We start from the raw sequence: 17,868 nt of genomic DNA on the forward strand, positions 1-17,868 counted from the left end.
ATATGATTCATGTGAGACTCTGCAAAAGAAATTTAATCAATAAATAAAATCTGATCTCAATTTCAAAGCAAGAAAGATGATATTACTTCGAAATGTACAATAGCTTTTTCTTGTTAAATCCTACTTTCTGGATGTGCAAACTGAAAGACTCTGTTCTGTGTCCCGAAACAACAAGGTATGAAGGAAGGTTCTGCAGTGAAAGCAAACTTTTCTTTCATTTCCAGCCCCTGTGGCAAATTAGGTAATTTATATGTAAGGTTGCTCATTAGCTTGTTATCTCATCAAATGCAACCTGGCTCATAAGCTAAAGAGTCAAGTTCCAAGCTGTTAGCGCTCACGCTGTATTTGTAGCACAGCTCAACAACACAGCTGCACCACATACATTACAACCAGACAACTTTGTGCAACATTGTTTTTTTGTAATTCCATGGAAATATCTATAATTGCTATTTATCTGAGGTATAGTACTTTAACACGGTTTAACACAGAGCCTCTGAACAGGAAATAATATGGAGGGACATAAGGGTTTGGACTTTAAAGTTGTTTTCACACTTGACCAAGCGGACTCGTCGTAACATTGTTGCGTTTATCACTTGTTTAGGTTCTGCTTTCACACTGTGATTCTGAGCCGCATCACACGGCTGACAGGGGCGCTCATTGATTGGACAAAGAAGTAGGGGAAATCCCTCCCTCACTCACGACCCATAAAAACAAACAATAAACATGGAGCAGCATGTGAAGTTAGCTGTTTTGGGAGTTGTGTTTCTTTTCTTTATCTATGAAATGCACATGGCTCAGTAAGCCGTGCAGTATGACCACCAGGTAAGGTGGCGAGGCAGAGAGCATTTTGCTCTCACAGTTGCATGAGTGAAAGAGCAACGGCACCAGAGGAAAAGACTGGTGAGAGACTATGTTGGTGTTGGTGTTGCTACACCGATGGCGGGCAAGGTGTCAGGGTCTGTCATGCTCTGCGTGTTAGTTTCTGTTGTGACTCAGTTTTGATTTCGTTTGTCACTTCCTGTTTTATTTTGAAGTCCTTGTCTAACCCTCGTCCTGTCAAGTTCCCTCCTGTTGATTGTCCAGCCTCCTCGCATTTGCTCTGTTTGCCCTTTTGTCTTGGATTCTCCTGCCTGCCCCCTGCCTGTTTTGGTTGCCTGTACCTTCCTTACGTTCTGTGTATGACCACCTGCCTCCATCTGACAAAAACCCTGATTTTCTGGACTCGATACCTTGCCTTGCTTCCCTTTTTGCTCCTGCATTTGGGTCCTCACCCCAGCACCCCGGTATACAACCGTGACAGCAAGGTATGTGACCTCAGGGATTACAAACAGGGGTGAACTGGCCATCTTGTATTATGCTTTGTTACATTGTTTGAAGGAATACTACAACGTTACGTAACTACATATTAGTGAACACAACCGTTACTACAATGATATCGTAGCTTGTCAGGGATTGAAGCTGTTATTTTTCTAACTTTGACAATCTATCATGTGACAACATATTAGCATTCACACTGCATACGGACTGCACCAGAGTTCGTATGAGCTTTTAGACCTGCCCAAACGAAGGAAACAATGTGAGGAAACAAACTCCAAAGCGGACCAAACAGCTCTGGTGTGAAAGTGACCTAAGACCTAAGTGACAGGCTTTGTGTCCAGGCAGCCATGTACTGTTGGGTTCAAGTAAATCTATGGAGGGACTAATGTTTGAGACTTTGATCCAAGAGCCAACAAATCTTTTGGCTTCATCGTCCACCATTTTTACCAATTTTCCAGTGAGTATAAAAAATCTAATAATTTTAGTTAAAAAAAAAAAAAAAAAAAATCTACCAAAAATGTGAAGCCACAGGAGCCTGTAATCACTGGTGCAGTTAACCTTGGTAATGCTGTTTTGACTGGGATTCACAAATACACACTATCTCAGTTTGAAAAAGAGGATTTCCTTAACAATGTGCCAAAACACCAGCAGGTCACATATTTTCTCATCTTGACACAAATCACTTTCTTCATGGAGCTGAACTTCACAAGAAAAGTGATCATGACCCAATGTGGAAAAACATTCACAGTTCACTGGATTTTTATGAGCTTTTCATCTAATTGTGAGGGTAAAAAATGTTATGTCAAACTAGAGTCTGGGTTCATGAAGGTTGGCTGCCAAACTACTGAGAGCCCTGTGCTGCGGGACTTGTTGCTGTATCGTTGCCACAGCAGCAGTAAGGAGCAGCAGAGCTCCTGTGAAGGCCAGCTCCATCATCTTCTTCAAGTGGAAAGAATCTGTTCCCTCCCTGTGACAGCCTGCCAGCTCAGCCCAAGCTCTTTCTTCATCCCTGGACTCCACTAACTCAAACCCTTTCTGACTGCTGCAGACGTTGGTAAAACCCATACTGTGAAAGAGAACTGAAGTCACAAATCCAACTGTCAGTTCCACATATAACTAAACCTATGTGTTGACATAAAACATTTTATTCGGGTTATTTTCGGCCTTCTAAATACTGTTTACACACTGTCTTCTCAAAAAAGAGCACACAGTATCTCAGAGCAGGGGCTCTGAATTCTGAATTCAAGGATTCATGAATCCACAGAGGGAATATGTAGATGCTATGTGAAACACAAGCAAGCTTTCTGTGATGTGGTACCTGGCTGGGCCACACACACACACGTATGCACATACGATATAAGGGGAGAGAGTGACCATCAAGTGTGTTATGGCCCCTGCACGCCAGGTTGCTACTGACTTTGCATTTTCTCAAGTGCAAATTGACAAACTGACAAATGATCTGGCCTCAATACTTATATGGAAACAGATAGACCATTGTAAAAAGATCCCCACCCAAAAACAGCTGGATAGATGGCCAGGAATCAAAAATCTACTTTGAAGCATTTATTGTCCACATTCGTAATATTTATAGGCAAAGAGAAACAGAGTAAGGAAGAGGATCGTCAGAGGAGATACACAGGCCTGTTCACTTAATGGACCATTTTATGGGAGGTCAAGAGATTAAGTTTGCCCCGAGTCTGTTTGTGTGTTATTTCCAGCTTTTACAACCTGAATTTAGATTGAGATATTTTGCCACGCGTTTTGCGTGTATGCTTCCTCACTCACCTTTCTGTCACAGGCTGTGTGTATGTGTGTGTGAACACTCTTCTTTGTGCAAACAAACACACACACACACTCACATTTTGAATGCCGAGCTCTGAGTGCTTTAACAGGAGAATGTCATGGGTAGATGAGGGGTCAGAGTCAGTGATACATCAGCAGCAGTTCCCACAATCCTCTTAGTGCCATAGTGCTGTGGGTCTAACTACTCTCCGGTTGGTAAAAATACAGACGTCTAATCCCAGAAATGGAGGAATGGCACTTATTCAAATCGAGAGAAGCTCAGATTAGGGATTCATTGTGAATACCTGCAATGCCTTTTGAGTCCTAAAAAAGAGAATATACATGCATTAAAATTAGTCCACCGTGTATATATTTAAAATTTTTTTTCTCCAAGGATGAAAAAGACAAACTCACAGAGATGCCTAACTGTAGTTCTAACATTGACACAGAATTTAGATTTTCTACCCAAAAACGTCCTTTGAACTAATGATTGAACTGATTTTGCTAAAAACAAACAAACAAACAAACAAAAAAAAACATGCCTTCATTTTAAATGTCTGACATTTAAAAATGTTTTCGCAAAAGTGAGATACAGGACGCAGACACAAAGGACCAAAATTAACAGCTGTGCAGACATTAGTGATGGATTATACAATACTGTTTCCAGTCCATGGGAGCTGTCAGAGCAGAAGAGGAACAATGTTGCTTTGGCTTCTATTTCTTCTAAATGTCAGTCTTTAGACGGCTGCTCAGTTGGTCTTTTGATAAAAGAACTACAATATTAACAGCTATCAATGCAAACACTTTACTGCTCTATCAATAGCTACATATAGTTTAACCTACTTTTACCGTCATGGCTTATTTGACATGACGCATTGCTTACAGCGTCTGGCCCTGTAAGGAGCATGCATGAATCTTAACCTGAGCAATGATAGACATCTCATTTGAGATTATATATCGCTGATTCAGGTGTAAACCCAGAGTTGTATGAATTAATGGTACTTCATATCTGTAAACAACTCCCTCCTAATTAAACCATAACTAACTGTACAGCCTAGAAGGTGGCAGGGGTGTCCTCTACGGTTTGTGATTTGGAAGGGGGATCCAGATGGGCTTGCCAAAATCAATCTTCAAACAAATTTATTTTGTGAACTGAATTCCCCACCAGGTAAAATCTGATATAAGCCCTGTCTCCAAAGATTTGTTGAGGCATCTAGGAAGGCTGGAGAAAGCCTGAGACATGTGATGACCTTAATAATAAGTTTATATATATATATGAGTTATTTTTTAAGAGGAATTACTTATCTTAATAATGTGTAATAAACAGTTATCTTAGATTGGCATTGTTTTGAACAACTAGTGATCTAAAAACCTGTGCATTTACAGTGCTGTGAAAAAGTGTTTGCCCCCTTCCTGATTTCTTACTTTTTTGTATGTGTCACACTCATATAAGACACACAAATTCAAATATTTAACAAAGATAACCCAAGTAAACATAAAATGCAGTCTTTATGTGATGATTTTGTTTTTTAAGAGAAAAATACTATCCAAACCTACATGATCCTGTGTGAAAAAGTAATTCCTAAATGCTGAGGTAACTGTGATTAATCATATTATTGTGGAAAGCTGAGTGCAATTTCATAGCCACATCCAGGCCTGATTGCTGTCAGACCTTTCAAATCAAGAGATCACTTAAATAGAACCTGTCAAGGTGTCACCTGACAAAGTGACATATTGAACCCAAGACATCATGCTGCAATCCAAAGAAATTCAGGAGCAGATAAGAAGAAAAGTAATTGACATGTCTCAGTCTGGAAAAGGTTACAAAGCCATTTTTAAATCTTTGGGACTCCAGCGAAACACAGTGAGAGCCATTATCCACAAGTGGAGAAAGCATGGTACAGTGGTGAACCTTCCCAAGAGTGGCTGGCCATACGAAATTATCCCATGACTGATCCAAGAGGTCACAAAGGAACCCAGAACAACAACTAAACAACTGCAGGCCTCACTTGCCTCAGTAAAGGTCAGTGTTCATGGCCACAGTTCCTCCACAGTGATGTGAAAGACTCATTGCTAGTTATCGCAAACGTTTGACTGCAGTTGTTGCTGCTAAGGGTGGTTCAACCAGTTATTAGGTTTAGGGGGCGATTACTTTTTTGCATGGGCCATGTAGGTTCAGATGGCCTCTTTTCTCCTTAATAAATAAAATCGGCACGTGAATTTTGTGTTTACTTGTGAGCTATCTTATAGATTTATATTTAAATTTGCTTGATCTGAAATGGCTAAGAGTGACAAAGGTACAAAAAAAGTAAGAAAGCAGTAAGGGGGCAAATACTTTTTCACAGCACTGTATGAGACAAACTTCCCTACGTTTGCTCAACAGCACGTTCAGATTTCCTGTCACACTTCTCTGTAAGGTGAAAGTGAATATGGTGACGTGGGTCATAAATCACTTTGATCTATATGAAGCACTTTGTGTAGCATTAACAGTCATAGGTGAGGATCAAAAGCTTCAATGTTTGAATTTAGAAATAAGCTCAGTTTCATGTTTGATGTGTAACAGTTTAATATATAAGTACAGCAACTACTGAATAACTGTCTGAGTATGTGTAGGTGGTGTTGGATCACGCAATTAAAACATACTTTCACACGTAGATGTTTGTGGAAGTTAAACTGTTCTGGATGAACTTTGAAAAGACAGTTTAACACTCTGATCCAACTCTCTTATCAGGCAGAGCCACCTCTGCCTCTGACACCTGGCCCAGATTGAAGGTAGGCTTTTCAAACCTGCAAATGTCAACAAGACAACCACTCAACTCTGCATAGTCACCATGACGACATGGTGCTTGGCAACCACCTGCCATAGTTGGATGTTGAGGTCAGAAATGATTTTGAGCTGTTAGGGGCAGACATTGTGGCTGACCTGGGCTGTTTGAGACATATATGTGAGAAGACAGAGGATGAACGTTTAATGTGATATAGAGTGGAATAAGAGCTGATACAGATATGTTAAAAGAGGGAAGGACAAAGGAAGAATAAGGGTAGACAGAGGTAATTCTTTTAAATACATTAAAAGCGTCAGAAATCAAATAGGTACCAAAAGGGTCAAAAGTAGAAAAAGAAAGAAAGAAGGATTCAGAGAAAGACAGTGAGAGATGGCTGGTGTACTGTCTGTGGGCATAATTTTCAGGGCAACAAAAGGGCAGGCAGGCAGTGGGGAACCGAATCCTGCTCCGTTTGTCTCCTCAAATGGCCTCTAGGGACTGTGTGAAATGGCCCTTTTCTTCTTAGGCCCTTTCAGCCCTAAACCCCATCTACATGACAAACAGTGTCACTTTGAAGCTGCTTGTGTCATCTCAGCCTATCTGTCACTCATTCCTGACCTTTTGCTCCTGCTTCTCATCTTTCTTTTTTTTTTCCTGCCACAGTAATTCACTTTTTTTTTGTCACTGTCTCCCTTTCACCTTCTGTCCTTTTCATTTATCTTTGATATCTTTGGGACTTTGGGTCAAAAGAAAACAGCAAGGATGTTTCAGCAGTTCTTCTGACTATGCTATATTATTTGTGGAATGTTAATTAGACAAAAGAGCCATAAATTATGTTTTTAGTATTGTTGCTGTTACATAATAGCTCAGTTTATAGTGACTTCTGACCTGTTTCAGTGCAGTGACATTTTCATCCTGGAAAAAAAACTGTACAACTAAGCGACAATAAATATGAAACTTCACTTAACCAAGAAAAAATCTTTTTCCCCTGGAAATTTTTTGTTTTACTGACTTGTATTTCTCTTCTAAACAAGGTAATCAGTCACTTAAACAATGACGCCAGTCAGTAACAACTTTGTCTCCTTATTTGACTTCCACAGTAATTGATGGGATTCCCTTGCTTATCAACTGTGTGACATATTGAGGCACGAAGAAATATTTCCACACCCTTTGGCTTTTTCCTGCATTTTTGACAATGCTTGAAAAATCACGTTTATGTGTGTAAATGTGAAATGTTTACCATATTGCTGAGTAACGGTCATCCTACCTGGATGAAGCGATCCAACCTCTCCTTGACCTCAGCCAGCGTGGGGTCTGCAGTGCGCACTTTGACCTCTGGGTTTTGCCTCTGGGCGTGCAGACCATTTCCTACAACTCTGCCAGAATAGCTGTGAGAAAAACAAAAAGAGAATTAGAAAGTTAGTATCATAAAGGGACGGCATCTCCTCAAGTGCTAAGGGGCAGGTGTATTTGCTTAGACACTGACTATGTTCAGATGTAATTATGTTTTATTCTGCTTGTTAAGGAGGGGCACTGTAGCGCTCAGTTTTATGTGTTATTGTAAGACTGTTTATTGTTGATCTTCTCTTCTTGTAACCATGCGTAATTATCCTACATCCAAGTGTTGGTCGTTATTGCATCATGCATGGGAAATAAACTGAGATGCAATTTTACTTTTACTGTCAAGTTAACTAAACTAAAAATCAAACAGAGCAGTTCAATATGTTGCCTGCCAAGGTCTTTATTTAGAAATTTCTACACCACAGCACTTCTTCAACATGAACTAAAAACCATTAAGGACTCGTCTTTCAAAGACGAAACACAGAGCATGTGGTGTGAACACTTAAAAACTCGACCAGTGCAATATGGTTTTTGTCAACAATGGCCCAAATGAATCTACTGTGGTCAAAAGTCATTGGATGTTGCTTTTGTGGTAATATTTGACTGAAAAGTTTTTAAATGAAAATCTGACTAGGCACTGTTTTGCAAAATGAAACTAAGACACATGGTGAGCCGGACCCATGCTCCTTGGGCTTGGCAGGGATTATAGCTGCTGATTTTGTCAGACCTTTTTTTGAGGTGATGTCAGGGAGGTTAACATTTCTAGAAGCAAGCCTGATTAGAAGGTAAGTGCTGTGACTGTTTAAAATGAAGACATAAGTTATCTTTGGCAAAATAAACCATGACTCACCACAGCTCAGCATCCAAGAAAGATTTATTCACCATTTTATAGTTCTAATGGCAAAATAGTTTGAACACTGAAGTCCATTAAAATTTTTTCTGCAGGGAATTTAATTGTACTGTATATTGCAAGCAGCTGTACTTAAGCTTTGTTTGTTTAATATTTAGAATTTCTTCACATTACTACTAGTGGGTAACTGGAAATTAGTCATTAAACTGAGCTTAATTACCGAATTCAGTGCATATACATACTAATGACTAATTGACCATCACCTAATTGGCTTACAACTTAAAAGCAAATTCACCGATTATAGCAACAAGTACAATTCCAATGACAACTCATAACTGCTCAAATAGTGATATGTTTCAACCAATGTTTCAACCAAGATATCCTAAGAGGAAAAAACATTCACCTTACTGTGAAAGAAAAAGCACCAGTGCCATAAAAGCCATGAATATTAGTCAGAGACTGTTAATGTTAAATCTGAATCAGTTGCTCTCAACTCTCTATTTCTGAAACGTACTAGGCACATGCATACTTAGTCATCATCCTCTTGCTCCTAACAGATATCCACTCTCTTCTACTGACCTACACTAGTTTTTGCTTTAAGCCCACCTCCTGCAACTCTATCGATTCGGATTGTTCCCAAGGAGGAAGCTGTACGATGTAGAATTGAGTATCAACCATTTCAATACTCAACGCACCATCTGCTCCTAATTTTGACCAAGCCTTGGAGATTTCACAACCCTATTCACATGATTACTGTAGTAGCTGTGGACCTGTACACCTGCTGCTATGCTAGTATACTTTTAATGTTCTTATCTACGTAGCCGAAGCTTAAATGCATAGATACACTGTTAAACTGACAGCCATATATATATATATATATATATATATATATATATATATATATATATATATATTAATATTCTTTTCCTCAGCTATTATAGCATTCTCCAAATCATTTTGAGAATTATATGAGGATGGTAATCTTCCATGTGTGGGGGGATTTAATAGAGCTGGAGAGGAATGACAACTAGAGGCATCAAATCAATTGATGCCTCCACAGGCAGCGCAAGGCTGATGAAGTGATTATGGACTGTGTAAGTGAGTGTGTTTATATGGACGTGTTGGATGGGTATGTGTGTGTAGTTGTGTGTGGTTGTGCATACATTCATGTGGATATGAGTAGAGGCAATCATAAAAGTGCTGAATTTGAGAATCTCTGTGATCTAAGCAATGTCTTGATAAGGTCTGTGCCCCCTTGGCTTGCTGAAACAGCACTTTGCACATCAGGCCCATAAAAATGCAAAAATTTCTCATTTAACCTACTGCTGCAACACATTACCTTACATATCCTTCTTATTTATTTCCTCTCCCTCCTTCAATGCTTGTTTCATGTGTACAAGCAACGTGGACCCACACCCCCAAACAGACACACAGAAAAACAACTGTCTGCTTTGACAACAACTGAACAACAACTCTTAATTGCCGGCAGTTCTGAATCTTTTCCTGTCAACATGGAAACAATCGATAGCGTTTGGACTTTTACTTAAACCCTCTGACATTAATGATTAATTGAAGAGTCAAACAGCTCCCTGTGGAGTGGTTGAAAGTGAAGGCCTGTGTGTTAGGGAGCATATGCATGTCTGTCTTCAGGCTTGTCTTGGGATAACAGTGCTGGCGTAGAGATGAGCATATGACATGGGATGCTAATGAAAGGGAAGTGTCAGGGTGAGTTTGGCAGCGTGTTGGAGCTGGAACACTTCATTGCATGCTAAGTTTAATATCACGCAGGGGGTGTGACAGCTGACACAGCAGGAGACCCTTGAGCTGATTACCTGACAGACAGATGATTAATGCTTCAAATTTCTGGCCAGATCTAGAGTAGACATCAGATGCTATGATGGCTTTTCTGCCAATGCTCAATTACTGTCTCAAAATCAAATGAAGTTCTCACTTTGGCCTTATGTCCGAAAGAACTAAAGTGTAATCGTGAACATTGCACAGAAAATTGTACAAGAAGAGAAATAGACTGCAGCATATGAAAGATACCACTCTCTTGTGTGGCTAATAAATGGGTAGCTCCCCTTTGGTGGATGCAAATGTTCGGCCCAAACAAACATTCAAAATAACTACCTACACATGCATGGCTTCTGACTCATGTCTCTCAGACTATTTTCTACTGAACTGACTCATTCCCATGTGAATGGACAATTGATGCACTCTCCTAAAGGCAGCTCTGTCTGTTCCATCTCTCCTACTGCCTGGAGCACATGTTAGAAGTGACCTCCACTCCCTGATGCTGACCCCAAACTGAACTGTCTTGATCTTTTGATGGACTACAGGAATGCTTAGGGGCTGTATGGCAGAAAACAGATATTTAATATTCTTCTTTCAAGGTGTATCGGGAGGCAACAGAAGGAATATGTGTATCTAAAGTGCAAGCTTCAACCTGCCTGAACAATTGGGTATATATGCTGCAGACGAAGATGTGGCATAACTATGAATAGTATTTCAAGGATGTGTAAACATTTGATGAGGGTTTTAGAGAAGGTCACAGAGAGACAGTACATCTACCACAGTGGCCAGTGGCCTGAGGTACAGTAGATTCTGACTCTTTTTTGTCCACGCTAAATTCTTGACCGACCATAGTTGAGACTAATTACCGCGGATTCAACTGGACAAGCATGTTTTACATTTATACTGCAGCGTTCCAACTACAGGTAGAGATGGATTTCTTTGTATTTCCCTATGAATCTATCAGCGCATGCTGCACTCACAGCTGGTGATGCTTCCCTTTAATATACATATCATACAACAAAAAAGTGAAAACTAAACAGACTCTATCTTAGTCCACTAAAACTGCTCAGCAGGGCTTTATTTAAACCTCCAAACATACAATACCATAGAGACCTAACAGATGACCCACAGACACTGTAAAATAAACATACACCAGATTCAGTAGTTCAGTTGGAATGTAATTTCTCCAATTGCTTAATTGCACTGGTTCTGCAAACTCTCTGTAGAGATATTTGCCAGGATCCCAACGGTTAAGAAGATTATCCACCAATATCTGCCAGTGGATAATCTCTGAGATGATTAAAGGCAGTTCTGTTGATATTTTTTGATGTGTTTCAAAATTCATTGCAGGATTGTAGGCTAACACATCAAGGCTACATGGTGTGCCTGACATTTTGTTCCAGGAATTTTAAGTCAACACACACCAGAGCTTTGCATCAGTGATTAGAATAAATAAATCATCATGTGTTAGCTCAAAAGCAGGACATTTTATGAAATCAAGTGCAATAAATCAAGGAAGAGTGTATGCGTACTGAAAATATTATTTCTGACTGGCAGCATGTAAAGACTGAACTATGCTGGTCACTAGATCCCATGTAGCATAGATCATTTGAGGAGGTAGAGGAGTTTGAATCAGAACCAGAATCTTGTAGCAAGTACAACAGAATTGAGGTAGCTCTCGGTTTCAGTGCAACAAGGCAAACATAATAAATATTATAAAAGAATAGGGCACAGTATAGTATTAACAGACTAAAAGTATTTGTAAAAAAAAACAAAAAACAAAAATAGGCTCTGGGTTGTGCAAATGATGTGAGAAATAAATATTTTGGAATGAGCACTGTGAAAGTAAAATAATAAGTGAGAAACTATAAACACTAGCAATATGTTATGGATGTAATGGGATTACTCCAGTTAGCATCAGTATTTTTGCAGGTGTCCAATGCAGTTTTTTATTTTTGCAGTTCAGTGCAGTACTTTCTTCTTGACCAGTAAATAGTAAACACACATGTGAAGTAAACACATTCAGTGTTCATTCAGAAAAGACAACAATACATTACTGATTGATGTGTTTCTTTGATTAACTGATTTATGACTTCCTCTACTCTTCTAAATGTTACAGAGCAAAATATTTCACTTCCCTCTTTTGGTGGTCACGTTACCACATGGAAATTGATTTGGATGAATGATTCGTCTGAAAGAAACATCAGGCTGAATCAGAGCAAAGTGGGGAGGCCAAAAGTGTCAGTGATTAATGACTGAGAGGAGATGAGGTTGTTTTCATGTTGGAGTGTGTGTATTTTTGTGGCTGTGGGTGGTACTATTTCAGCTGAGGAGGGCATTGGATTAGAGCTGCCGGTGCTGCTGTCAGGGTAAACAGCAAATTGTCAGTTCATCATGATTAATAAAGGTTCTCCGCACCCTCCCACCCAATGTGAGTAAACAAGATTGAACATGTGCCGAGCTACTCAAACTGAAGGCCTGTGATTACTAAACAATGCTTCAGGGCAGCTGTACATCTGAGGACGACATCCTTGAGGGTTGGTGCTTTGTGACTCTGAAATTGTGTGATTTTTAGTCACTGCTGTAATTATTTAGTTTCCTACTAAAAGCCCTCAAAGCCATACATAGAGCCCATAGCGGCAACAAAAACTGTGCATTTAAGTTATTGTGCTTCCATACTTATGTTCTAACATGGAAATAACCACACACGATCCATTTTTCCTGCAATTCAGACAGTGCAACACTTATGGAGTCTTGAGAGCAAAAGAGATGACATTTATGCTCTGCAGTGCTTTCATGACAAACACACACATTTCATTAATAACTGAATATTATTGAGTATAGGAAACATTTTGTTAAGTGTGAACTTGCTGCTGAAGTCAAGGAGAATGCAGCTCCCACAGATTTTAGGACGATCCCTCTTGAAGTTAACTACATATTTGAGGAGAAGAGATGTTATTAACAAGTCTAATATAAACTGAAATATTATTACACTGTACGCAAAATGTTATCTCCTTTGTTGCTGTGTGGCTTTCAGATAGCAAATGCACATATATTTTAAATGCTGTGATACTTTCGTTCATCTGCTGCAAGTTTAACTGTTAAGTGAGATAGCTCCATATAAGATGGAGACATATATAGTATTAAGCCCATCATCATAAAACAGGAACTTTGCCTTCCTGTCTGTCAGAAGAGAAAGACTTGAAGTCACAAGCAAGGCCAGTAGTGAGAGCAAGGGAGGGGTAGAGGAGATGTTTGTAGCCAGCTAGCTTTACGAGCAGGGCTTGGACATGTTGAAATACTCTGAACAGGAGGTTTTGTTCTAAAAGGCCAAACTGTTCTCACACACACTGTGAGCTTAGCAGTTATTCACTGCGCTAACACTAAGCACATGAACAGGCAACCGGTCAAAAGTCACTTTGCAAACATTGAATCAACATGACATGCTGTATGTGCACATGCTGTCCATTGCACAGTAAACACGAACACGTTGAAATGCAAATGTTTCACTATGTTGCACCCTGAAATGTGAGCATACACACACCTTCCGCAAATGCTCAGACCTGAAGGCTAGTTTCCAGCGATAAGCAAAATGAATATACATCTAAAATGTGGATCTATATACAAAATGAAACACTGGGAAAATCTTTGCTTTATTCTATGGAAGATGTAAAAACAACAGCAACAACAACTTGGTATTATGTAATGTAGCTTTCTGTGTTTCAAAGAAAACTTTATGAGGGTGGAGAAACAGCAAGGAAATCCAGAGAGGTTATCTACAGGGCAAGCAGGCTCAAACAGCTTGCCTCTCTGCCTGCCTCCAATTATTTTGTGTTTTAAACTATCACTTTAATCCATCAAGTGCTGTCACCTCAATTCATACATCTTTTCTTCCTCTGAATTTCTCTCATTACTACCACACACATGCTTTCTTCTCCCTGTGTCTGTTCCTTTTGCTTACTTTTGCAACACAGATGGTAACCACATGATCACACTGAATACCACCAGTAGCTGCGGTCACTTCAAAGTTTTGGAAGTTCACAGGGCATCTGGTTATGACTTAATTTCACTGTCTCTCTATTCCCAGCTGGTATATCTTGTTTTTTTCCTTCTTTATCTATCTCCTCCTGCATTTTGACCTCACATACTCTTTGTTACACTTGGCAGCTCAGGGATTTGGAAATGTGGCAGTTCTATAGTCTTGTGACTGACTACAGAACAGCGAGATGCCATACTAATGGATGTTCAGAAATACTAGGTCACAAGGGATGGGATCCTTTTCCTCAACTTGGAGAAAAAAAAAAAAAAAAAAAAACAACTCAAAATAGGCTCTTCACTTTTACTGCTACTGTTTTAATTCATTAAAGATCAAATTTTTGGCTACCATTGTTTGAGTCAAATTTTTGAATGTTCTAAACAATGAGACTTCAATATATCTGTGAAGTTCTGTAAGAGCTGAGTCAAAGAGTGCCATGTGACTTAGTAGAGTTGGCCAGTGGCCCAGCAGACCCTGTCATACTTATTTTCAGCCTGGCAAGCTTCTATATTAAGTGCTGAGACAGTGATGTCAATTTAGTCAAGTGGGATTAAAAAAAAAAATAAATAAAAATAACCAGCAGTAGAGGTACAGTATTCATGCTAGAAACACCAAATCAGATCACCAACAATGTCCGTTGCTAACTCCAGTGTGCTCATACCTCTTGTTCTGAAGTTAGTTGGAAATTGTTTTGATGATTTCATACTGGCCAGCTACTCCCTGTGTCCACATGACGAGATGCAGTGGAACTTAAACTCCTTAAACTTGTTTTGCCAATAAAATCATCTATTATCAGCTGATGAAACTAAGTTCTTGAGTTGGTAATGTTGATTCCACCCATGAGAAGGAATGCGCTGGCTTTTATCTGAGCCTGCAGTGTGGTATGTTACCTTGAAGAACTGTTCCCAAACTATTAACCTTTGCCCCACTGACATGGGGCAATGTATAATTGCAACCTTACACCAGAGGTAGCATGATGTATTTTTACCTGTTGCATGCTCCAATTTTTTCTTCTAGCAATTTTGTTTTTTATTTTTCATGCATATTTTATTAAGTTAAATTAAAATAGTAAAAGTATTAACAAAAAACCAACAGTATAAACATTAAATTTGTCTTATTTTGTCTCCTTCATATAGTTAGTTCGAGCCCCTTTGTTTCGGAGTCCCTGTCTTTCTATTATTGATGATGATACCATAAACATCCAAACAGTCGAGCAGCTATTTCTAACTCCGCATACACTAACTGCAGGGTATTGGGATTTGTCCATAATAACATTAATGAATCTGGACAGTTTTTGTCTTGGACCTCACCTGAGGCGCAATACCTGTGCTAAGCTGGAGGTTTATCTGTCTTGGTGGCACCGTGGACCAGTGAAATATGACTGTTTATGGCAGTGTGCTTTGGTTGGAATTACACACCACTATCCTGGTCTCAACTGCTTTACCACTTCTTAAGAGGTCCCAGGGTGATTTTACCAGGACCAAGCTGGTTTATTGAGTGGTTGCACTGTAACAGCTTTATGGTTGAAGGTCCAATGGCTCAAATTACTCATGGCTATTACACACTGGAAGCCTGTCCTCTACAGTGCAATATAAAGTGTTACTGCACTTATGAATGGCTCCCTTCACGCTGTATGTTTGTTTTATATATCCCTTTCTAATGCCAGTAAATACATTTACATGGGCTTTTTTGGGTCGGGTCGGGTCAGACATACAATCAATACTTTTCATCCATCCTGTCAGGTTGCCCATCACTGCCAACACTGACTGTATCTCTTTCACTGAGAGATCTTGAGGTCAGCCTTGCTTTCATCAACAATCTTTTAATTCAGATGTTCGTTCATTTTCATTGTGCACATCCCTTGCTTTTTACTGTGACCTGTTTGCCTGCCTCCTGGGTAATCAGAGCGGCAGTGTGATAGCTGTTGACTTCATGTCTCCTATCAGATGATTGGGCAGATGGAGATGGACGCTGACCCCACTTTCCCCCGAAAAAGTAGACCATAGTCTCATGGAGATGGGACCCACTTGTACTAACAGGCATGAACTCTCTTGAGAATAGGAATTTCCAAGGTGTTCAGTGCCAAATTATTATGAAAAGACTAAAACTACTACTCATTTTCCAATGGGACAAAGTGTTCACATTTAGCAACTTTTAGAAGAATTGCTTTTGAGAATGCACTGCTGACCACGGTTCTATTTAAACTTCCTGGATACAATAAACCTAAAGGTTTAAATATAGCGAGTAGCCCTTGTTTGTAAGTCAAGCTCTAGGGCACTTCGGCAAGTATTCTGTCCTCCGGGTTTACACCATGTCTAGCTCTGCCTTAGTATGCTATTGAGGCAACTGTGACCTGGGCCAACCCTCTGGATAGTCAGAGAACTGGAAAAGAGACTGAGCAAGAGGAAGGGCATGAAGTTTAAAAGTGGAAAAAAATGAAATATGAAAATGATCTATGAATAGGCACAGTCATTCATTTAGCAGGAGTATATACTTCCAGGTAATCATATACTGTGATTACCTTGCACCCAAGAGGCACTTGAGACTCATCATAAAGGCTCCACTGCTTGTCTATTTCTGTTTCCATCTGCAAGCTAGGCAATGTCCACAATAACTAGTTTGGCTAATCATTAGCCCATTATAAGCCAACATGTAGACAAGCATGTTTCATTTCAATGCCACTCCAAGCTAATGAACACATATCGATTTATCTAACAATCACAGTAACTGCATAGAGCTGAATTAATTTGGTCTAAGTGACTAACTCTTGGCAACAAACTGCCTCTGCTCCTGCTTTCTTCACATTCTCTCTCTCTCACACGCACATACGCACACAAACTCACACCTTTGGCTGTGAAAGTAAATCGTGACATTTATAGTCTAAAAGCTTGAGCACAGCGCAATGTATACACACATGCTCACTCTATCAGATGCAACATATACTCTCTGCAGATGTTCCTACTTCCAAATACTGAAGGTGTATTCTCACACAGAACAGATAAACAAAATTTAAATAGCTCTTATAGAAATGCATTTCAACATAACACAGGGGCGCACTTGGTTTCTGGTCTGACTGTGAAGTAAAATATGCTTCCACACTGCACCCATGTGGCCCATGTTGTGAACTGACAGCCCAGAGGAACCAATGTTTGAGGCATCAAGCAATTCAGAGCTTGAATTTTAAGAATGAGTTGAAAATGAGCTTTTAACAAAGATGATTAATCTCATGTGAGAAAGCAGAGCTCAGCGCTGATAATCTAATTCCTGGGCTTTTGCATTTTTGTGCAAACCTCAGGAGACTTGAATTAACATTTTTCAACAAGTTAGTTTCTTCCAATGAAATATAATTATAATCATCCCAAATCAAGCAGTAAACACTGAACCACCACAATTGGAAAAATAAAGCTTTTATTTTCAGCTAATTAAACATAATCTCCATCTACCTCCCCATACACTCCCTCCTCAACTACAAATCATTGTAACTACTTGCTCACATGAATTTAAACAAATTATATCAGGAAGAGCAACCATTTGTGTGACTCTGATGCAAGATACACGCAAACAGAAACATAAAGAGAATGGCTATAGCGCTTAAAGCTGGTGGCAGTTCCATAGATGACAAATGGCTGTAATTGGCCTGTGGTTTGCTTTGAGGATATTCCCAGGCCTGACCATCCCAACTGTGTCTCTCATTGGGTGTAACTGTTCCCCACCTCAGCATTTTGCCTGTTTCGATGTACCAGCAGATGAACTGTAGGTTGAGTCAACAGACCACACAGACTTCTGGGAAAACATTGCAGAGGAAGATTGGAGGAAGAAGAGAGCCATGTCTGCTTTTCCTGCGCATGAAAATTGCATACAGACAGGAATTATTTCCCAACAATTTTTCTGTACTTTTTTCAACACAAACTCATTTAACTACACTCTCTGTCTCTGTTTTCTGCACAAACATGCATAAGCCTCATTTGTACTTGATTTAGTTA

At 39.6% G+C, this 17,868-nt stretch overlaps 1 protein-coding gene across 1 annotated transcript in view; it reads right to left on the reverse strand.

The window, feature by feature from the left end:
• Window positions 1-17,868, reverse strand: part of gpc5c (glypican 5c) — an 83,586-nt gene that overhangs the window by 20,760 nt on the left and 44,958 nt on the right. The window contains exon 7 of the mRNA XM_029525408.1: window positions 7,132-7,252. Within this exon, the coding sequence (XP_029381268.1) occupies window positions 7,132-7,252 (121 nt within the window). The remainder of the gene's footprint in view (window positions 1-7,131; window positions 7,253-17,868) is intronic.

This window comes from Echeneis naucrates, chromosome 17 (genome assembly GCF_900963305.1).
Source record: "Echeneis naucrates chromosome 17, fEcheNa1.1, whole genome shotgun sequence".
Classification (NCBI taxonomy): Eukaryota; Metazoa; Chordata; class Actinopteri; order Carangiformes; family Echeneidae; genus Echeneis; species Echeneis naucrates.